Below are 23,651 nucleotides of genomic sequence, written 5' to 3'. Positions count from 1 at the left end.
CTAACACGGCTGTTACTCTGAAACCTAAGCTCCTAGTGTAGACCAGACCTGAGTGTCCGAGGCCCAGGCTGAGTGCCTGGGCTGCAATGAAAAGCAAAGCAGAGTAAAGATGGTTCCTCTGCCTCTCCAGAGGGTTCAAGCAGCAAAATCTTTTCTGCAACTTCCCTGGTGAGCAGCCCCTGCTCTGTGGGGCAGGGGAGCACTAGTTCTTCTTCCGTCTGAATGCCAACCTGCACTGGGCTTGGATCCTCTCTTTTAAGGAGCCAGCCCTCATCATGTGCAATAGGCCTCACAGTATGCCAGGTTGGAATCCTGTCACACCCTATACCCCACCCCTCAAGACGGAAGTCAGCATCCCCCGATCCAATCCTGATACCCAACAGTCTGAGCCAGGGCTGGCTCAGCCCTCTGAAGCCCCAGGGTGGAACATACTCAATGAAGAAGAGAATTTTGGAGATAGTAGCTGCAAAGCTGAAAAAGTCTCTACTGAACATCAGCACTGTGATTTTTTTCAAAGTTTTATGAACTAGGAAAACTGGGGCATATTTTCATAGGAACAGAAATAGGCACATCCCTGGCACACAGGCTCCCCACTTCCAAAGTTTTGGCTCCAAAGCATAGGGGTGATAGAGCTTCTCAGAGAAATTAACTGGAATTACATGGGGGAACAGTGTGTTTTCTTTGCCTATGGATGAAAATGGAGGAACCATTTAGGCTGAAATTTCACAAAAATATCCAGCTTGAAGCAGACGCCCAGCATGGAAAATTTAAGTCAAAATGGTTAAGGGCAGCAAAGTTATAAGCAACAGAAAACAGGGTCTACTGACAGATGTGTCAGGCTATCATAACAGCAGGTAGCACCTCCAGCAGCTTCACTTAAAATATATGTACCGTACAAAGCAAAAACACAGCTTTTGACATTAGCAAATATAAAACCCTTCAAAGGCACGATACATCCATTGTACATCCTTGTACAGGCTGGGTAGTGCCTTCGTAGCTCTTGTAATGTAGTATTCAGAAGAAAGAGAAAGATACCCCATGATACAAGATGAAAAGGTAAAAAGCTGACCGATGAATTCTAGCCCTGGATGACATATTCAGTGCTTTCTAACTTCTCAATAACCATGCTGTGCTATCAAGGTTCCTTCCCCACTCTGAACTCTAGGGTACACAGGTGGGGACCTGCATGAAAGACCCCCTAAGCTTATTCTTACCAGCTTAGATTAAAAACTTCCCCAAGGTACAAACTTTGCCTTGTCCTTGAACCATATGCTGCCACCACCAAGTGTTTAAACAAAGAACAGGAAAAGAGCCCACTTGGAGAAGTCTTCCCCCCAAAATATCCCCCCCCCCAAGCCCTACACCCCCTTTCCTGGGGAAGGCTTGATAAGAATCCTCACCAATTTGTACAGGTGAACACAGACCCAAACCTTTGGGTCTTAAGAAAAATGAAAAATCAATCAGGTTCTTAAAAGAAGAATTTTAATTAAAGAAAAGGTAAAAGAATCACCTCTGTAAAATCAGAATGGTAAATACCTTACAGGGTAATCAGATTCAAAACATAGAGAATCCCTCTAGGCAAAACCTTAAGTTAGAAAAAGACACAAAAACAGGAATATACATTCCTCCTGCACAGCTTATTTTACCAGCCAACAAACAAAAGGAAATCTAACGCATTTCAAGTTAGTAAGTAATCTAGCTAAAAACAGGAGTTGTGAGGCTACATTCCTGACCTGTTCCCGGCAAAAGACAGAGAAACCCTTTGTTTCCCCCCCATCCCGATTTGAAAGTATCTCGTCTCCTCATTGGTCATTTTGGGTCAGATGCCAGCTAGGTTACCTTAGCTTCTTAACCCTTTACAGGTGAAAGGGTTTTGCCTCTGGCCAGGAGGGATTTTATAGCACTGTATACAGACGGTGGTTACCCTTCCCTTTATATTTATGACAGGTGCATACTTTTTAAACACAACTTCTCTGTAAGGTAAAGATGTTGCGACATTAATTGTTTCCCAGAAGGAGTGTATGTATGCCTCCTTTTCATATTGTACTGCTTTGTCCCTTCTCAATAAACTAAGCCAAACTTGGTTATTTGGTCTCTTCAATTTTAAAAGTATTTAACCACAAGTGTTGCCACTGTACCTGAACCTCAGTGAATAGTGTTAGGCTGACACAAGTCACTCTCCCGGGTGGGGAGGTAAGTACCACATTCAGATGGAAACAGCTCCTTTATTTAAGCAACAATGGCTGATGTGATCCCCTCTCTCTCTGATGCGCCACAAACTCAGTTGGTTTCCCATTCCCTTCCAGACTAAATTCAAAGTCCTCGTACTAACTGGCAAGGCCCTAAATAGGTTATGATCTAACATGTGCACTAGAGAACTCCACATTGCAACTTGCATCAGTGTGACTGAACTGGAAGCTGCCATGGCGCAGTGCAGCCACACTAGCCATTCCCTCTCGGGTGCACACGACACACTCCATCCTCAAAAAGAGTGCACTCTGCAAACGTTGCAGGGCCTATGGGTTGTTGTACCTACCCTACATTTCCTAGCGCTGCTTCCTGGAGCGGGTGCATAATGTCTACAGCTTATTCAGTCACTATTTTTGCTTTACTGCATTGCCTGCTTTAAATGGTTGTGTCTTGCACAAGGACCTGCACATGCATTGTGAGCAGCGACACCCTCACACTTGTAGATGCCATGACAGAGGGTCAGCAGCTCCGACCGCCACTCCCTCCACCCCCAAACAGTTTCTGGGCTTGAAGGCCCAGAGTGGATCATAAAGAGCACCAGCAGCTTTGGATGTCGGTACTCACGGCGGTGAGGAGCTGGATTTTTTCTTTTAATTCATTTCTTCAGTCATGTTTGTTAGTTTTTTAGACAGTTTGCGCTTGTTTGTTTAAATTTTGTTATTTTTTCAGTTGTTTTGTTTGTTTAGTAGCTAAACTCGGTTTAGAACATAAGAATGGCCCTACTGGGTCAGAATAAGGGTCCATCTAGCTCAGTATCTTGTCTTCCGAAAGTGGCCAGTGCCAGGTGCCCCAGAGGGAATGAACAGAACAGGTAATCATCAAATGATCCATCCCCTGTTGCTCATTCCCAGCTTCTGACAAACAGAGGCTAGGGACATCATCCCTGCCCATCCTGGCTCATAGATTAATGGAGGATAGGTCCATCAATGGCTATCTAGTTCTTTTATGAACCCTCCTATAGTCTTGGCCTTCCCACGATCCTCTGACAAGGAGTTCCACAGGTTGACTATGCATTGTGTGAAGAAATACTTCCTTTTATTTGTTTTAAACCTGCTGCCTATTAATTTCATTTGGTGACCCCTAGTTCTTGTGTTATGAGAAGTAGTGAACACTTCCTTATCTACTTTCTCTACACCAGTCATGATTTTATAGACCTCAATCATATCTCCCCTTAGCTGTCTCTTTTCCAAGCTGAAAAGTCCCTGTCTAATTAATCTCTCCTCATAACAAAGCTGTTCCATACCCCTGATCATTTTTGTTGCCCTTTTCTGAAGCTTTTCCAATATATCTTTTTTTGAGATGGGGGACCACATCTGCACACAGTATTCAATATGGAGGCATACCATGGATTTATATAGAAGCAACATGATATTTTCTGTCTTATTATCTATCCCTTTCTTAATTATTCCCAGCATTCGGTTTGCTTTCTTGACTGCCGCTGCACATCGAGTGGATGATTTTCAGAGAACTATCCACAATGACTCCAAGATCTCTTTCTTGAGTGGTAACAACTAATTTAGACCCCGTCATTTTATATGTATAGTTGGGATTATGCTTTCACATGTGCATTACCTTGCATTTATCAACATTAAATTTCATCTGCCATTTTGTTGCCCAGTCACCCATTTTTGAGAGATCTTTTTGTAGCTCTTCGCAGTCTGCCTGGGTCTTAACTATCTTGAGTAGTTTTGTATCATCTGCAAATTTTGTCACCTCACTGTTTACCCCTTTTTCCAGATCATTTATGAATCTGTTGAATAGGACTGGTCCCAGAACAGACCCCTGGGGGACATCACAATTTACCTCTCTCCAGTCTGAAAACTGACCATTTATTTCTATCCTTTGTTTCCTATCTTTTAGCCAGATACCAGTCCATGAGAGCACCTTCCCTTTTATCCCATGACAGCTTACTCTGTGTAAGAGCCTTTGGTGAGGGACCTTGTCAAAGGCTTTTGAAAATCTAAGTACACTATATCCACTGGATCCCCTTGGTCCACATGCGTGTTGAACCCCCCAAAGCATTCTAATAGATTGGTGAGGCATGATTTCCCTTTACAAAAACCATGTTGACTCTCCCTCAACAAATTATGTTCATCTATATGTCTGACAATAATTGTTCTTTATTACAGTTTCAATCAGTTTGCCCAGTACAGAAGTCAGGCTTACAGGCCTGTAATTGCCGGGATCACCTCTGGAGCCCTTTTTAAAAATTGGCGTCACATTAGCTATCCTCCAGTCATCCGTACAGAAACGGATTTAAAATGACAGGTTACAGACTACAGTTAGTAGCTCTGCAATTTCACATTTGAGTTCCTTCAGAACTTTTGGGTGAATGCCATCTGGTCTTGGTGACTTATTGCTGTTTAATTTGTCAATTTGTTCCAAAACCTCCTCTAATGATACCTCAATCTGGGACAGTTCCTCAGATCTGTTACCTAAAAAGAATGGCTCAGGTTTGGGAATCTCCCTCACATCCTCAGCCGTGAAGACCGATGCAAAGAATTCATTTAGTTTCTCCACAATGGCCTTATTGTCCTGGAGTGCTCCTTTAGCACCTCGATCGCCCAGTAGCCCCAGTGGTTGTTTAGCAGGCTTCCTGCTTCTGATGTACTTAAAAAAAATTGCTATTACTTTTTGAGTCTTTGGCTAACTGTTCCTCAAATTCGTTTTTGGCCTTCCTAGTTGTATTTGCCAGCGTTTATGCTCCTTTCTATTTCCCTCACTAGGATTTAACTTCCACTTTTTAAAGGATGCCTTTGTGCCGCTCACTGCTTCTTTTACTTTGTTGTTCAGCCATGGTGGCTCTTTTTTGGTTCTCTTACTATGTTTTTTAATTTGGGGTATACATTTAAGTTGAGCCTCTATTACGGTGTCTTTAAAAGATTTCCATGCAGCTTGCAGAGATTTCACTTTGGCACTGTACCCTTTAATTTCTGTTTAAATAACCTCCTCATTTTTGTGTAGTTCCCCTTTCTGAAATTAAATGCTACAGTGTTGGGCTGCTGTGGTGTTTTTCCTGCCACAGGGATATTAAATTTAATTATATTCTGGTCACTATTTCCAAGCGGTCCAGCTATATTCACCTCTTGGACCAGATCCTGTGCTCCACTTAGGACTAAATCAAGAATTGCCTCTCCTCTGGTGGGTTCCAGGACCAGCTGCTCTAAGAAGCAGCCATTTAAGGTGTCAAGAAACTTTATCTCTGCATCCATTCCTGAGGTGACATGTACCCAGTCAATATGGGGATAATTGAAATCGCCCATTATTATTATTATTATTACTATTATTGGAGTTTTTTATTTTAATAGCCTCTCTAATCTCCCTGAGCATTTCACAGTCACTATCACCATTCTGGTCAGGTGGTCGGTAATATATCCCTGCAGCTATATTCTTCTTATTAGAGCACGTAATTTCTTTCCATAGAGTTTCTATAGTACAGTTTGATTCATTTACGATTTTTACTTCATTTGATTCTATACTTTCTTTCATATTTAGTGCCACTCCCCCACCAGCATGACCTGTTGTCCTTCCAATATATTTTGTACCCTGGTATTACCGTATCCCATTGACAGGTTTCAGAGTAACAGCCGTGTTAGTCTGTATTCGCAAAAAGAAAAGGAGTACTTGTGGCACCTTAGAGACTAACCAATTTATTTGAGCATGAGCTTTCGTGAGCTACAGCTCACTTCATCAGATGTATACCGTGGAAACTGCAGCAGACTTTATATACACACAGAGAATATGAAACAATACCTCCTCCCACGCCACTGTCCTGCTGGTAATAGCTTATCTAAAGTGATCATCAGGTGGGCCAGGGCTAGCACCAGCAGGAGAGTGAATTTGTGTGGGGGGGTTGAGGGTGAGAAAACCTGGATTTGTGCTGGAAATGGCCCACCTGATGATCACTTTAGATAAGCTATTACCAGCAGGACAGTGGGGTGGGAGGAGGTATTGTTTCATATTCTCTGTGTGTATATAAAGTCTGCTGCAGTTTCCACGGTATACATCTGATGAAGTGAGCTGTAGCTCACGAAAGCTCATGCTCAAATAAATTGGTTAGTCTCTAAGGTGCCACAAGTACTCCTTTTCTTTTTGCGTATCCCATTGATTATCCTCATTTCACCCAGTTTCTGTGATGCCTATTATATCAATATCCTCATTTAATACGAGGCACTCTAGTTCACCCATTTTATTATTTAGACTTCTAGCACTGGTATATAATCACTTTAAAAACTGGTCTCCTTTTAGCTGTCTGCCATTACACAATGTAATTGAATGGGACTCTTTTTTATTTGACTGTTCCTGGTCAGACCCTGTGTGTATTTTATCATTTTCCATTGTCTCGTCCTCACTAGGACAGAGATTCTCTATTAATAGATCCTCCCCTAAGGGATGTCCGAACCACATGCTCCTCTGCACCTGTCAGCTTTCCCCCAACCCTTAGTTTAAAAACTGCTCTATGACCGTTTTAATGTTATGTGCCAGCAATCTCTTTCCATTTTGGTTTAGGTGGAGCCCATCCTTCCTGTATAGGCTCCCCCTTTCCCAAGTTTCCCCAGTTTCGAATAAATCTAAACCCCTCCTCCCTGCACCATTGTCTCCTCCATGCATTGAGAGTCTGCAGCTCTGCCTGTCTAACTGGCCCTGAGCGTGGAACTGGGAGCATCTCAGAGAATGCTACCATGGAGGTCCTGGACTTCAATCTCTTACCTAGCAGCCTAAATTTGGCCTCCAGGACCTCTCTCCTATCCTTCCCTGTGTCATTGGTACCTACATGTACCATGACCATCGGCTCCTCCCCAGCACTACACATAAGTCTATCTAGATGTCTCGAGAGATCCACAACTTTCACACCTGGCAGGCAAGTCATTATGTGGTTCTTCCAGTCATCGCAAACCCAGCTATGTTTCTAATGATCAAATCGCCCATTAGTAATACCTGTCTCTACCTAATCGCTGGAGTTCCCTCCCCCAGAGAGGTATCCTCAGGGCGAGAGGATACCACAACATCATCTAGAAGGAGGGTCCCAACTATGGGATTGTTTCCCTCTGCTGCAGTTGGATGTTCATCCTCCTCAACAGCACAGAGGCTGTCAGACTGGGGGTGGGACTGGTCTACTGTGTCCCGGAAAGTCTCATCTATGTACCTCTCTGTCTCCCTTGGCTCCTCCAGTTCAGCCACTCTGGTCTCCAAAGTTTCTCTCTATCCTATATTTTCCTACAGGAGCTAGAGATGTGAGTGCTCTGGACCCAAAGGAAGAATATCCTTGGGGGTCCTCCATGCAGCCCAGAGAATACTCACCAAAGTTCTCTCCCTGTTGCTATAGTGGAGTCCCTTGGGGCTGGAAGGATGGGAGCATTCAGTGGGTGATAGAGAACCATGGAAAAGAGGATTTAGTTGGGATGTTAATTTGTTAACTCATTACCCTGCTCTGTGTTCTCTTTAGCACATCTCAGGAGTGTGGAAATTACTGCGGATGCTGTCAATGGGCAGCCATTATGCACTGTGGGGTGTCTGTGTTCCTGCATGTACACCATGGCAGTGCTGACTAACCCCTGATTTAGCATTTTATGTTTTTGCACAAGAATTCCCAATGCTCCAAACAATTTTTTTAAGTTAACATGTATTTGAAGGGCAACAAAAATGATTAGGGGACTGGAGCACATGGCTTATGAGGAAAGGCTGAGGGAACCTGGATTATTTAGTCTGCAGAAGAGAAGAATAAGGGGGGATTTGATAGCTGCTTTCAACTACCTGAAAGGGGGTTCCAAAAAGAGGATGGAGCTAGACTGTTCTCAGTGGTAGCAGATTACAGAACAAGGAGTAATGACTGGACCGGAGTATGGGTATTGAAGGGTATGTGCTCTTTAGAAAAGATAGAAATAAAGGCAAAGGTGGTGGAGTAGCATTGTATATAAATGATGAGGTAGACTGTAAAGAAATAAGAAGTGATGGAATGGATAAGACAGAGTCTGTCTGGGCAAAAATCATACTGGGGAAGAAAGCTACTAGAGCCTCCCCTGGGATAGTGCTTGGGTAGTGCACTAGACCGCCGGGATCCAATTTGGATATGGATAGAGACCTCTTTAAAGATTTTAAAGGAGTAAATACTAATGGGAATTGTGTGATCGTGGGAGACTAATTTCCCAGATATAGACTGGAGGACAAGTGCTAGTAATAATAATAGGGCTCAGATTTTCCTGGATGTGATAGCTGATGGATCCTTCACCAAGTAGTTTCTGAACCAACCAGAGGGGATGCCATTTTGGATTTGGTTTTGTGAGTGGCGAGGACCTCATAGAAGAAATCGTTGTAGGGGACAACCTTGGGTCGAGCGATCATGAACTAATTCAGTGCAAACTGAATGGAAGGATAAACAAAAATAGATCTGTGACTAGGGTTTTTGATTTCAAAAGAGCTAACTTTAAAAAATTAAGGAAATTAGTTAAGGAAGTGGATTGGACTGAAAAACTTGTGGATCTAAAGGTGGAGGAGGCCTGGAATTACTTCAAGTCAAAGTTGCAGAAACAATTGGAAGCCTGCATCCCAACAAAGGGGAAAAAATTCATAGACCCAGCTGGATGAGCATGCATCTCAGAGAGGTGATTAAGAAAAAGCAGAGCTTCTACAAGGAGTGGAAGATGGGAAGGATTAGCAAGGAAAGCTATCTTAACGAGGTCAGAACGTGTAGGGATAAAGTGAGAAAGGCCAAAAGCCATGTAGAGTTGGACCTTGCAAAGGGAATTAAAACCAACAGTAAAAGGTTCTATAGCCATATAAATAGAAAAAAAAACAAAGAAAGAAGAAGTGGGACCGCTGAGGATGGAGTGGAGGTTAAGGATAATCTAGGCATGGCCCAATATCTAAACAAATACTTTGCCTTTGTCTTTAATGAGGCTAATGAGGATCTTAGGGATAATGGTGGGACGACAAATGGGAATGAGGATATGGAGATAAATATTACCACATCCAAGGTAGAAGCCAAACTTGAACAGCTTAATGGGACTAAATCAGGGGGCCCGGATAATCTTCATCCAAGAATATTAAAGGAACTGGCACATGAAATTGCAAGCCCATTAGCAAGAATTTTTAATGAATCTGTAAACTCAGGGGTTATACCATATGACTGGAGAATTGCTAACATAGTTCCTATTTTTAAGAAAGGGAAAAAAAAGTGATCAGGGTAACTACAGGCCTGTTAGTTTGACATCTGCAGTATGCAAGGTCTTGGAAAAAAATTTGAAGGAGAAAGTAGTTAAGGTCAATGGTAATTGGGACAAAATACAGCATGGCTTTACAAAAGGTAGATCATGTCAAACCAACCTGATCTTCTTTGAGAAGGTAACAGATTTTTTAGACCAAGGAAATGCAGTGGATTTAATTTACCTCGATTTCAGAAAGGCATTTGATACGGTTCCACATGGGGAATTATTAGCTAAATTGGAAAAGATGGGGATCAATATGAAAATTCAAAGGTGGATAAGGAACTGGTTAAAGAGGAGACTACAACAGGTCACACTGAAAGGTGAACTGTCAGGCTGGAAGGAGGTTACTAGTGTAGTTCCTCTGGGATCGGTTTTGGGACCAATCTTATTTAATCTTTTCATTACTGACCTTGGCACAAAAAGCGGGAATGTGCTAATAAAGTTTGCAGATGACACGAAGCTGGGAGGTATTGCCAATATAGAGAAGGACCTGGATATCATACAGGAAGATCTGGATGACCTTGTAAACTGGAGAAATAGTGTCACGGTTCCCTCTCCACTCTGAACTCTAGGGTACAGATGTGGGGACCTGCATGAAAACCTCCAAAGCTTACTTTTACCAGCTTAGGTTAAAACTTCCCCAAGATACAGACTATTTTCCTTTTGCCCTTAGATTTTATTTCTGCCACCACCAAGCAGTGGTATATATAGGAACCAACAGATATATAACCGGGAAAGAGCCCGCTTGGAAACATCTTTCCCCCCCAAAAAAATCCTCCCAAACCCTACATCCCCTTTCCTGGGGAAGGCTTGATAAAAATCCTCACCAATTTGCATAGGTGAACACAGACCCAAACCCTTGGATCTTAAGAACAACGAAAAAGCAATCAGGTTCTTCAAAGAAGAATTTTAATTGAAGAAAAAGTAAAAGAATCACCTCTGTAAAATCAGGATGGTAAATACCTTACAGGGTAATTAGATTCAAAACATAGAGAATCCCTCTAGGCAAAACCTTAAGTTACAAAAAGACACAAAAACAGGAATATCCATTCTATTCAGCACAACTCATTTTCTCAGCCATTTAAACAAAACAGAATCTAACGCATATCTAGCTGGATTACTTCCTAAATTCTAAGACTCCATTCCTGTTTTGTCCCCAGCAAAAGCATCACACAGACAGAGAGAGAGATTTGTTTCTCCCTCCCCCCAGCTTTTGAAAGTATCTTGTTTCCTCATTGGTCATTTTGGTCAGGTGCCAGCAAGGTTATCCTAGCTTCTTAACCCTTTACAGGTGAAAGGGTTTTTCCTCTGGCCAGGAGGGATTTTAAAGGTGTTTACCCTTCCCTTTATATTTATGACAAACAGGATGAAATTTAATAGTGAAAAGTGCAAGGTCATGCATTTAGGGATTAATAACAAGAATTTCTGCTATAAACTGGGGATGCATCACTTGGAAGTAACAGAGGAGGAGGAGGACCTTGGAGTATTGGTTGATCACGGGATGACTATGAGCCGCCAATGTGATACGGCTGTGAAAAAAGCTAATGCGGTCTTGGGATGCATCAGGCAAGGTATTACAAGTAGAGATAAGGAGGTATTAGTACCGTTATACAAGGCACTGGTGAGACCTCATCTGGAATAGTGTGTGCAGTTCTGGTCTCCCATGTTTAAGAAGGATGAATTCAAACTGGAACAGGTACAGAGAAGGGCTACTAGGATGATCAGAGGAATGGAAAACCTGTCTTATGAAAGGAGACTCAAAGAGCTTGGTTTGTTTAGCCTAACCAAAAGAAAGCTGAGAGGAGATATGATTGCTCTCTATAAATATATCAGAGGGATAAATACCACAGAGGGAGAAGAATTATTTAAGCTCAGTATCTTTGTGGACACAAGAACAAATGGATATAAACTGGCCATCAGGAAGTTTAGACTGGAAATTAGACAAAGGTTTTTAACCATCAGAGGAGTGAAGTTCTGGAACAGCCTTCCAAGAGAAGCAGTGGGGGCAAAAGACATATTTGGCTTCAAGATTAAGCTTGATAAGTTTATGGAGGGGATATGATATGATGGGGAAACCTAATTTTGGCAATTAATTGATCTTTGACTATATTAGCAGTCGATATGCCCAATGGCCTGTGATGGAATGTTAGATGGGGTGGGATCTGAGTTACTACAGAGAATTCTTTCCTGGGTGTCTGGCCGGTGAGCCTTGCTCACATGCTCAGGGTTTAGCTGATCGCCATATTTGGAGTCAGGAAGGAATTTTCCTCCAGGGCAGATTGGAAGAGGCCCTGGGGTTTTTTCACCTTCCTCTGTAGCATGGGGTATGGGTAACTTCCTGGAGGATTCTCTGCACCTTGGAGTCTTTAAACCATGATTTGAGGACTTCAATAGCTCAGACATAGGTTAGGGGTTTGTTACAGGAGTGGGTGGGTGAGATTCTGTGACCTGCGTTGTGCAGGAGGTCAGACTAGATGATCAAAATGGTCCCTTCTGATCTTAAGTCTATGATTTAATGGTCTCAAGTTGCAGTGGGGGAGGTTTAGGTTGGATCTTAGGAAAAACTTTTTCACTAGGAGGGTGGTGAGGCACTGGAATGGGTTCCCTAGGGAGGTGGTGGAATCTCTTTCCTTAGAGGTTTTTAAGGTCAGGCTTGACAAAGCCCTGGCTGGGATGATTTAGTTGGGGATTGGTCCTGCTTTGAACAGGGGGTTGGACTAGATGACCTCCTGAGATCCCTTCCAACCCTGATATTCTATATTTCTATGATTCTAATGTTATAACATTGTATTTTTCATTGCTTGTGTCTTTGTTAGTCTGAGGAGTGGGGTGTTTGGGGCCAGGCCAAGCACAGGAAAACGAGTTTCCCCTCCACTGCTCTGGAGCTGGCTGCAGCAGGGATACGAGTGGCACAGCTTGCTGAAAAATTAAAACAATTCTCTTTGGGGCCTCAACAGCTACCGACAGCCAAGCTCCCCCCTCTACCCTCCTCCCCACAGTGGCCCCACTGACCAACTTCTCCCCCTCCCTCCCAGTGCCTCCTACTGCCACAAAACAGCTGTTTTGTGGCATTCAGGATGCTCCGGGAGGGAGGGGAGGAGCGGGGACACGGTGCACTCAGGGGACGAGGCGGGGGAGAGGTGGGGGTTTGAGGGAAGGGGTGGTATGGGGCGGGGCAGAGGTGGAGCATGGGCGGGAAGAGGCAGTGTGGGGGCAGGGTTTGGGGGAAGGGATGGAGTGGGGGAGGGGGGACTCGAGCACCCCCTGGCTAGAGGGAAAGTCGGTGGCTATGTGTCCTTAGAGGGTATCAGACTAAGTCTTGGCTTGCCCATGTTCAGAGCTAAATGGAAGATCACCCCTTTGCTAAAGCCTTTGCCAGGAACACCACCAGGGTCAGCATGAGATGGAGTGGGTGTAATAAGAGGAAAGATAGAGAAAAAAAATGGGGTTGGTGTGACACAAGCATCCTTGGCAAAGGGTCCCCTGTTCTTTGCAAACAGCTCTCACTGCATACCTGACAAACCCAATACACCAGACACATCTTATAGGATATTTATTCATCTATAGAAAGCTGTGTTGTCTACTCCTGCCACATCCCAGAACAGTCAATGGAAAAGCATCAAAGACCATGGGAAATGATCCAAACCACTTAGAGGTGAAAAGGAACATCACAGCAAGCAGAGGATCACCCTGGCTATGAATATAGCCAATGACGATTTTCAGGATAACAGAGTGTAGGCAAAGGCACTCTGTATTCACTGAGGAAAACCTTTGAGAAGTTCAGGGGGCTGTCCTGAATATTTGGGTCCTGGTCCTTATGAAACCAGCTAGTTCTGCAACTGACTGAACTTTGTGGGGAAAACCTAGTTCATTAGATAGGAGAGGTAGCTGTTGACAAGTGTAGACTCAGGTTCACGCTTTAGGATTTTGTTTTGCATTACAACCAGTTGTTTCCATCACCTTCTCTCATTCCTGCATAAATCTTTCTTTCTTTCTTTCTTTCTTTCTTTCTTTAATAAACCTACTTTTGTCTTATTGTAAGTGTTCACAAGTCTTCTGTGGCTTACAAGAGCAGCGGTTTAAGATAACTCTGGTAAACTGGGGTACACAGCATCTTTGGGTGCAGAAGAACTGATACTTCTGTGAGTAGCCAGAGTCAGGGGCTGGGTATCACAGGAAAAGGATTTGGGGATTCAGTGCCCCTCTTGTCACCCTGCAAGGCAAAGTTGGGGCTGGCATAAGCCCAGAGTAGAGTGCTTGGGTGAGAGAAGGGCTGGTGGTGCCAGGGAGCTGACAGACAGCTACTACAGGGGGGTAGTATGCAGGGGATAATGGGGTAACTTCTCAGTCCCCGAGAAACATCAGAGTGGAACGGAGAGAGAGAAAAATCTTCTCCCCTCAACTATTTCTCACTGTGTCAAGCACTTTACACACAGGACACCTACAAATACACAGAGGAGGCCAAATGTTACTTACTCCAGTGTCTGCAGTTTGCAGTTCGGGTGTTTCAGTCCCCCACACAGCAGCTGCACTCCGGCCTCTTCCACAGAATTATACAGGTACAGGTCGGTCAGGCTGTGGCTGGTTCTGAGAACATCTGCAAGATCCCCACAGCCAGCGGCTGTGAGACGACAACTCCACAAGCTGCAGGAGAGAGAAACACAGAGAAGGGGGATCACAGTGTGAAGGGGGCTCGTCACAGCTGTTCTGACAGGCGGCCCCGCCCACCAGCCCCCTCCCTGACCAATCCACGTGAAGAATGAAGTAGAAGCCCTGCTCCACCGCCTGTCCCAACCCCACCCTATGCCAATGAGGAACCAGTGTGGGGGGGAACTTCCTGCCTAAGCCCCACCCCTTGCACTTCACTCTTGACCAATCAGCACTGTGAATGGACCAGACACCCCAATCCTTAAATCTCTGCCATTGACCAATAAGGAATAAGGTTTGGGGTGAGACTTCCTCACTAAGCACCGCCCCTCACCCTTTCCACTGACCAACCAGAATTTAAAGGGCAGCCACCGGGACATGCCAAATCCCACCGACCCAGCTCTCAGCCAATCAGATTGGATTTGGCTCTGATCAGCCCTGGGATGGTGCGACCTAATCGGAGCAGCCCCATTGCGACAGGGAGCCTGTAGGAGCAGCCCCCTCCCCAGGCAGCTGGGCCGGGCACTGGCTCTGCTGCTTGCCTGCAGGAAGCAGCCATCTCCTGTCTCTGCCCCCAGCTCTGACCCTCAGGCCTGGGGAGGGGAGGCAGCTGCGAGGCCCAGCACTGACTGCATCATATTCACCTTCCACTGACACCAGGGACCAAAGGGTGGGGTTGGGGGAAATGGAAGACAAAGAGGAGAAAAGCTCCACAACAAGGGGGATCCCCAAAGTTTGGAGAAGAAGAGCCCCTGAGAGGAGGGCAACCATGTTACCCTGTTGGCAGGGCCTGTTCCAAAAACCAGTGGGGTTATTACAACAGAAATTTTCTACTGGATTCCGAGTCCCTCCCTGCAGAGTTGGGCTCCTGGGGGAGCTGCCAGCCCACAAGAGTGTGGAACTGTGGCAGCTGCCTGGCTATGACCATGTGCATCTCAGTGACCAGCACCCAGCTGTCACATACTGCCACTCCTCCTTCCCTCCAGGGCTCACAGGGAGACCTCTGAATCCCTGACAGCTGCCAAATCTTGCACACATGTAGAGACATCCCAGCCACCGGAACTGTCACCTCCTCGGCCTTTTTCATCACTACATTTGTATTGAAAATATGGTCACTCCACTGAATGGGGAGGGGAATCCAAAGGTTTGGGAGAGAAAAAGAGCCCTGAATTTATATGAGCGAGAGAAGCACCCACTCCCTGTGGGGCCCCCAGGTTCAGTAAGGTTTCATAGAACCCCTGAGATATTTTGGAGGGAGGAAGAGAGGCACTCACAATGTTGAACAGGGAAAGAAAAAAAAACCTCATGGGTGTACGTGGGAAACTATTGAGATAAGCCCTAGCCAGGGGAGGTGGGGAGAGGGTGTTCTTGATGAAGCAACAGAGAAGAGCTCCACAAGATTTAAAGGGAAGAAAGGACGGAAGACAAGTGAGAAGTTGAGGAGAAAGATACCCCAAAGTGGGCAGAGGACACATGAAGGGAAAGGAGGACTGCAATGGGGATAAAAAAGGACAGACGCCCTCTGGACCTATTGGTTTCCGGGAAGCGGGCGGGCGGTAGGATCGGTCGGATCCAGGGAGAAAAGGTTTGTGTAGAAGGTCCTGGCCCTCTCTCACATCTCCGTCGGATCCATGAGGGGGGGTGCCGTCCTCTGCCAGAAGGCAAGTGACGTGCTTCTTGGCCCCGCTCTTTTTCTCCAGGGCATAGAAGAAGTGGGAGCCGCGATCAATCTCCCAAAGGAGGCGGATGCGGGATCGAACAAAAGCACCCCGGGCCCAATGGTTGTCGAGGGCCCGGAGCTCCTCCCGCTTCTCCTGGAATGTTTCGCAAAGGGATGGACCTCAGGGCTGGCGGCCAGACACCTCTCTAGCTCCAAGACCTCCCATTCCAACTACTCTATCACCACATCCCTCCAATGGCTGGCGCCCCGAGTGTAGTCACAGCAGAAGAGCCAAGTGCGCACCTTCCCCAGGTCCCACCACTGCCGCGCCGAGGGAAAGGCATGCCGCTGCCCTCGCCAGGCCAGCCAGAACTCCCGGAAGGGCGCCACAAAGCCCACATCCTCCAGCAAGCTGTTGTTAAAATGCCAATAGGCTGGCCCCTGAGAGAGAGAGGCTGTCTCGGTGGCCAGATGGTGATCTGAAAAAGGGGCCGGCCGGATGTTGGAGGAGTGGGCCTGTGAAAGGTGGAAGCGTGACAAGTTGATGCGGTCCAACCGGGAGTGGCACGACCGATGGGCCTCCACTCGGACATAGGTGGACGTCGAGATATCGTCCGGGTGGTGGTCGCGCCAGACATCCACCAGGGAGTGATGTTCGACAATCTCCCGGAGGACGTCCGCGGCGGCTGGGCACTGCTCGGTCCCTGAGTGGTCCTGCTCCTCGAGGGTGGCGTTAAAGTCCCCGCCCAGGACCAGGCACTCACGAGGATCCAAGGAGCCGAGGAAGGCAGATGCCTGATGATAAAAAGACAGCCGCTCCTTGCCCGATGTCGGGGCATAGACGTTAACGAGGTTGACCACAAGCCCCTCCATGCGGACCCGGAGGCGCAGCAGACGGCCCGACACAGCCTCGGCGACCCCCAGCACCTTGGGCCGTAGGTCGGGGGAGAAAAGGGTCGCCACTCCAGCCATACAAATTGTGAGATGGCTAAAGTAGATCCTGTCCCCCCTACTCCAGCCGCCAGCTGTCCTCGACTGCCGGATCTGTATGGGTCTCCCGCAGGAAAACCACAGAGTACCCCCCCTCCCGAAGGAAGGAGAGCACCTGGCACCTGTGGAGACCCATCCTACAGCCCCAGGTGTTCAATGTTGCAAAGGCGATAGGTGTCATGAGGAGGGCTGGGGGTGATCCTCGCCGTCAGGGATGCTCACGGCCCACATTGGGCTGTGCAGCAAACTGTGACCTACCCCGTAGGTGAGCAAGGAGTCATGGAAGCTGCGGACCCGGTGGTAAGCCGCGGCGTCCTGCTTCCCGGTCCTTTTACCCTCCCCCATAAGGGCCCTCACGGCCCGGAGGATTTTGTGAAAATCCCCCCATCGCTGGACAGCAAGCTGCACCTTATTGCGGGAGCCACAGACATCTTCTAGAAACTCCCACAGCTCCTCTCGCAGCCTATTGGGGGGTGGGATCACTGGCCCCCGGTCGTCCTCCGGTGGGGCCCCTGGCACAGCCCCGTGGCCCACCAAGACGGGCAGGCAAGGGGCGGACCCTCGATGTGGCGTCCGATGGGCCGGTGGCATGTGGTCTGCCTCAGACCCCGGCTCAATGCGGGGCGGTGGAGGGAAGATTGCAGCCCCTAGTGAGTCGGGACATGGAAACACAAAGGCCGCTTCCTGGGGGTCACCCTCCGGGAAAGGGAAAGAGACGGCCCCAGGGGCGGCAATGGCATCGCGGGAGGTGGAGGGGATAGGGGCAGGGGTCAGGAGTAGGGGTGGGAAGAGGGACAGAGGTGGGATCCTGGGCTCCAGGAACTGGGTCGCCAGGAGGTGGCTCCCCTCGGTCTGGCTCAGGGGCCTGAGGGACGGGGAGGGGGACCCCAGTGATGCCAGGCTCAATGGCAGGTGTGACAGCCACGACATCAGGAGGTGGACAATTTTCAGTGGGGCCCCAGCCCGGGAAGGAAGTCGGTTGCCCCACGCCAATGGGGGATACCCCTGGTAACTCGGGTCCTGGCTGCGAGGCACTGGCTATCGCCTCAGCAGGCTCGGCGGCCGTCAGCAGAGTGCCACCTGTGACGGGGCAGGTCGAAGAGTCCAGGAGACCCTCGGAGGCGGGAGCGGAAGCAGTGGTTATGGGGAGGGGGGGCTGGGGTGAGGTCGCTCAGGTCAAGGCCCGCTGGCAGAGGGTCATCCTACCCCTGGGTGACCAGGGTCAGACCCAGGGCCTCAATCACCTCTCACCGCCCCGGGGCCCTCCCCACCAGCGCCCGGAGTGACGCTCGCTTCAGGTCTCGCAGGGGCTTCAGATGTTAAGGGAGCAGGAGGGGCTCTAGCGGAGGTCTCCGTTGGGAGGGACCACGAGGGAAGGGAGGCGCTCCTCTCCGGTGCTGCCACGTCTTCCCCAGCCGGCACTGGTGGATGGAACGTGGCCGTGGGCAGGGCGGAAGGCTCGGCAGCAGTGTCCCCCTTCCTGGTTTTCCAGGGGGCCTCCGCATTGGATGGCAGGAGCGGAGCTTGAGCCTTCCACTTGCCACGCTTTCCATGTACTGGGGTCCAGCCCTCCATGGCATCGTCTGCGGGCTGAGTAACGGGTTGGGTCTGAGGGCAGGGATGATGACTCGGGAAGGCAACAGCGGGGCAGCATGGGGGGGGCAGATTCCCCCTGGGGCGGGCCCTCTCCCAAACCCAGCGATATCCCCACCGCACCCTCCTCTACAGGCCCAGCCAGAGTGCATGCAGCAGAGGCGGGGCTCTCCCATTCATCTGGGCACACTGGGGGAAGTACCCCTTAGGCCTGAGCAGGACCAGTGGTGGGCTGAGAAGGAGGAGGGGCAGCTCTGGGTGCCGGGCAGCCAGGGGCGCCGGCGATGACGGGGCCAGCACTCTGCCGGGACTTGAGGGTCCCGGGCGTTCCTCCGTGCCGGGCCAAGGGGCAGTCCCTCCGGACGTATCCCATCGCCCCGGCAGAGGTAGCACCGTGCCTTCTTCGTGGAATAATGCACCCGGTAACGGGCCCCCCTGGTAGGGGACCAGGAAAGACCCCTCGAGCGCCTCTCCGACATGCGCCGTGGGCAGCAGCTGAAGCTGCACCTGCCAGCTGAACAGGAGGACGTGACGGAGGGCGTGGTCTTTGCAGCCCAGCAGGAGAGGGCTGATAACAGAGATTGGTTTCCCCAGGACAGAGAGAGTGGGCAGCATTGGGGAGGAGAGGAGGAATGGAGGTCAGGACTACACGGGCACCCAGGTCCTCCAGCAGCTCCAGGGGGACGAACACCCCCCCCCCACCGCCAGACCCTTCTCCACCGCCTCCTGGATGGCGGCCTCCGAGGCAAGGAAGAAGACAACCTTGCCATACATTTTGGAGGCCGCCACAATGGCCGTGGGCCCCACCACCCTCGCCAACACCCACACGTAGGTCTCCACGTGGTGTGAGGCGGGCACCAGGAGGCAACGGATGCGTGCTTCCTGGTCAAGGTGGGGAAGGGGCCCCGGCCGCTAAGGATGGTAACAACGGCGGTGGCTGGGAGAGAGGATGTAGTGGTTGGCGGGGGGGCCGCCGCCACCTGGGCATACGCTCTAGGGGCCGGGGGGGGGGTGCCCGCGGTGCTGGTGGAGGGAACAGCGGGGAGCGACGCCGCAGCCAATGGCGGGGCCACGGCAGTGGGGGAAGCCCCTGCCATGGAGGGCCTAGTCTTTTTAGCGAGGCTCTTTCCCTTCTTTTTGCCCCGGCCCCTCCCGCCAGCTGGGGGAGCTCCCCCAGAATCGGAGGGGGTGAGGGACATGGCAGCAGCACAGGCCACCCCATTGCTCACCGCTGCCAGTGCCCCAGCGGGGCCAATAGCAGGTGGTTTGGCAGCGGTGGTTAAAGTAGAGGCTGGGAGGGGAATTGCGGGGGGGGGAATTGCAGGGTCTGCCCCATGGATCCCACCCGTCGTGTCTCCCGCCATGATGAGCTGTGAGGGAGGCGAAAAAAAGAGAAACAGGGGGAAAGGGGAAGCAGGTCAACCACTCCTCCCCGCTAGGCTGCGGGCAGGGAAGGAGGGTGCCAAAATGGGTGGGGGGCAGATAAAGGGGCTATTAAGGACTTGGGGGGGTGGGGGTCAGTCGCCGACATAGAATGGAAGTCCGGCTTCTCTAGCTGAACTAGGGGAGGGAAGGTTGCAACAACATCAGGGGGGTGCAGTGATCAACCAAAACGGGGGGGGGGGCATGGGCACACGAAGGGAGGGCCAATCAGGGTAAGGGGGGCCACAAAGGAAAGGGAGCAACCAGGCTGGGGGTGGGGCAGGGGAACCAAACCAAACCGCAGAGGGAAAAGGGCAGGGCAGGCAAACAAACTAGGCTCACAAGGGACTTAGGCAAAGAAGGTGGGGGGGAGTGGCAAAGGGCTGTAATCGGAGGGGGGGGCAGTCCAAAAAAAGGGGGTTACGTGCACCCACATGCACTTGCGAAAAGTCAATGTTGGCTGGCTGCTGCTGCAGGCCCAAATGGTGGAAATGGGTGTGGCAGGCCAAGCAAGCAGCTTAAGTCCTGGAGGCAGGAGCTTGAGGCAGATGGTGAGTGGATGGTGCGGGTGGTGGAGGGGGCAATGGGGGGGGGGGGGGTTGGGGGAGGGACACAGATGGACCAGGGGGCAGGCTCCATGCCACACCCCCTACATCCCCACAAACACAGTCAGGACCCCACCACAAAAGCACAGTTCGATAATCATTCAGGCCTTAATGGCCCCCTCCACAGTGGTCTCCCAAGTCTCTGTGCGCTCCCCCAGCAGCCAATGGTCCTCTCGGTCGTCTTCCTGCTCCAGGAGCTCCCCAGGACAAACGCAGCAGCAGTAGCTCTAGCAACCCTGGCAGCCAGGAAGGAAGGAAGGACCCCCGCAGGTGGCAGTAGTGGGGTCCTGGCTTCTCCCTCAGTACCTATTAGGCCTTTCTTAAGGCCTAATAGGTACTGAGGTTGCAGGGGTGCAGCCTGGGGGTAGGTGGAGGCAGTAGATCCAAACTCCCCTTGCCTGTGATGATTGGCTTATACACTGCAGTCTGCCCCAGTGTGTAGGGGCTAGATGGTGACTGGCAGTAGCCAAGACTGAGACTAGGTGGGTGGGGGTTCCCCTGGGAGGGGCGACCTTACGATTGTGGGGTACTGCCAGGGGTAGCACCCCAGAGAAAGGGGGAACTGGGGTTGAGGAGGGACTTGGGGTCCAGTAACAAGTGACACTGGCTGGCAGAGGGTGCTCTGGAGCTGGATAGAGCTAATTCCCAAGGACAACCAGCAGGAGGTGGTGCAGGGGTGAATCATGCCTTGTTATACCCCCCCAAAATGAGGAATAGTGACAGAAATAAGCTTTGGGAAGGAGGCAGCAGTGAGAGAGTATGTTCTTGCCTTGGACTCTGACAAGAGTCCATTCTTGAAACAGAGTTTTTCCTTTGTAATTTGTTGCTGGGCTGATATTTCTGAAAGAGGAACCTGCCCTGTCTGCTGTGTGACCATCTCATTCCAAAAAAGGTGAGTAAATGTGACAAGTTTCACTTAGAGTTTACCCAGACTCCATGTCACTGATTTCTCCTCTGATCTGAAAGGTGCTGGACACCTGCCACCCCTTGGCTAAGGGTAACGCTGGAGTCAGAGCAGGACACTGGTGCTAAAAGAAGGAGCAACAATAGAAACAGTCCCTGCCCTGAGGATTCTACAATCTAAATTAGACCAGGAAGACAAAATATAGGGAAAGGAAATATTATTTTTCATTTTTCAAATGGAAAATTGAGACACACGAGATTGAATGACTTCCCCAAGGTCACACAGAGTCTGAGTTTTGATCTAGCAATTTAATTACATGACCGGCCTTTCTCTTGCATAGAGCTGTTCTCATTCCCTTGTGTTTCTCAGTTTCAGAAGTGTCCCCATTTTTTTTTAAACCAACATGACCTCCCTTTTTTTTCCTCTTGGTTGAGGCTCTTAAGGAGGAGTTATTTATCAATCGGGTCTTGAATGTCAGGGCCTGAGCTACTGATAAGGCCTTCTCATCATATTGATACCCACTGTGATTGACTAAAGTGTGTTAAAATAATTCCCAAAGATCTAACTACTGACCAGAGCCAAACAAACATTTGAAGAGCTGTCGGAAGGAAAACCAAACATTCAAAAAGGGTTCCCTAGACGTGAGGATAGAGTGGGGGGAGGGAAGGTTGGACCGACCCAGGTGTTTTTGAAATGTCAGGTGCCATTTCCAATATTTTAGAAATTTGCCATACATTTCAAGGGCAAAATTGTGTTCGATCAAAATTACAAGAGCATTCATAGTTTTCACCTGGAATTCTGCACTGGGATGGCTTGCTAGTGTCCTATTATGATGTACTGTTAAGAGAATTGGATACATCAAAATCACATGACCCCAAAATAGATTTGATTATTTCCAAGCAGATGCATACACAGTCCAAAACAAGCATCAACTAAGTGGGAGACAGGAATGTATGCAAAGGCATTAGCAGCTCCATGATTACATTTACATGCAGATTTACACTTGAAGCAGCACTGAAAACCCTTTCTTTTCACTAGTCTACCAGCCCAGACATATTTTGGGCACTAAGGTTTAACTCCTCAGCTAGAAAAATTTCTTTGCTACAACATTAGGCACATGTCTGGCAGTCATGGCCAGGGTGGATGTAGATGTGGGAAGTGGTGTGGTTTTCTCTAATGATTCAACATTATTGGTTATCTGATCTGAAAAAAACTATAAAATCACAAAGGCCACAAGTCATTAAAAACCAATGTTTGATTTTCCCCAAAAGTGGCAGAAATCTTCTAAATATGACTGATAATGCAACTAGGTACTCAAAATAGTACTGTTTTTGAAAGTTTGGGAAATCCTTAGATCCAGGTGATATGTTGTATGCATTTTGCCACACTTCTTTACCTTTGGTTAAAGCCAAAGTCTGTAATCATACAAGAGTGTGTGCTTGTACCATGAAATGCAAAACAATAAAAAAAAAATCATCATTTGTAGACTGGACTGATCTGAGAACAGTTTTTCTGTCTGCAATTTTTATGACAATATGCAAACAAGAAGACCTTTTCCCGCTCTTTATAAAATGTTTTTGATATTTACTGTTCTTCTCTGCGTCCATCAGGAATAACATGACACCCTCCTTCTCCAACTTCTGCGCCCTCACAAAAGAGGAATCCTAGAAACACTAGAAGTTTAAGCCTCCAGTTATGACTCTGATCCTTAAGCTTGTTGGCTGGTGAAGGACAGTAAGAGTACTTAGAACGCTTACTAACCACTTTTGTCACCAACTGCCACTGAGGAGGGAAATCTAACCCGCCAAACTCTTGAGCATGCAGCACTCTGGCCAGCACTTACAAATCCATTGCTTGATGCAGCCGGCCTTACAAGCTACCTCCAGTGCAGTTCAGTGATCATGCAGAGCCAGGGAGTCTGACAGAGCTCTGCTACATTCACTGTCTGAATTCTAACTCATCTGAATTGCTTAACATGAGCTTCTGCACAACATAACAACCAATTCCAACTGGTATCACCTAGTCTCCCACACCTGCGCAACTGATTCCAGAAGCTACTGGATAACTGCATCCGTCACCTGCCTGTTGGCAATACCCAGTGGGGTTTTAGGCCTGGACACAGAATAGAAGCGGCACTGCTGAGAGTGCTTCGTTTCCAGCTCTCAGGTTTAATCCTAGGGAGTTCATTGATCAAAATTTGATCTCTCATGTTGCTGGAGCTATCGCCACAAGGTTCTTATTATCTGTATTACAGTAGTGTATGTAGAGCAACCAAGAACAGGTTGCACTCCATATGATTTATGAAAATATGCTTGTCAATATGAATGACATAACTGGAACATGCTTTATGCAAAAGGTCCCATGTCAGGTATCAT

At 48.6% G+C, this 23,651-nt stretch overlaps 1 protein-coding gene across 1 annotated transcript in view; it reads right to left on the bottom strand.

The window, feature by feature from the left end:
- LOC125638533 (NACHT, LRR and PYD domains-containing protein 12) overlaps nt 1–23,651 on the bottom strand; it is a 196,417-nt gene that overhangs the window by 72,513 nt on the left and 100,253 nt on the right. Inside the window, exon 6 of the mRNA XM_048854425.2 lies at nt 13,932–14,099. Coding sequence (XP_048710382.2) covers nt 13,932–14,099 — 168 coding nt within the window. The remainder of the gene's footprint in view (nt 1–13,931; nt 14,100–23,651) is intronic.

The sequence above is a fragment of the Caretta caretta genome, chromosome 6, assembly GCF_965140235.1.
Source record: "Caretta caretta isolate rCarCar2 chromosome 6, rCarCar1.hap1, whole genome shotgun sequence".
NCBI lineage: Eukaryota > Metazoa > Chordata > Testudines > Cheloniidae > Caretta > Caretta caretta.
The sequence above is the reverse complement of the archived record's forward strand: the minus strand, read 5'-3'. Positions and strand labels throughout refer to the sequence as shown.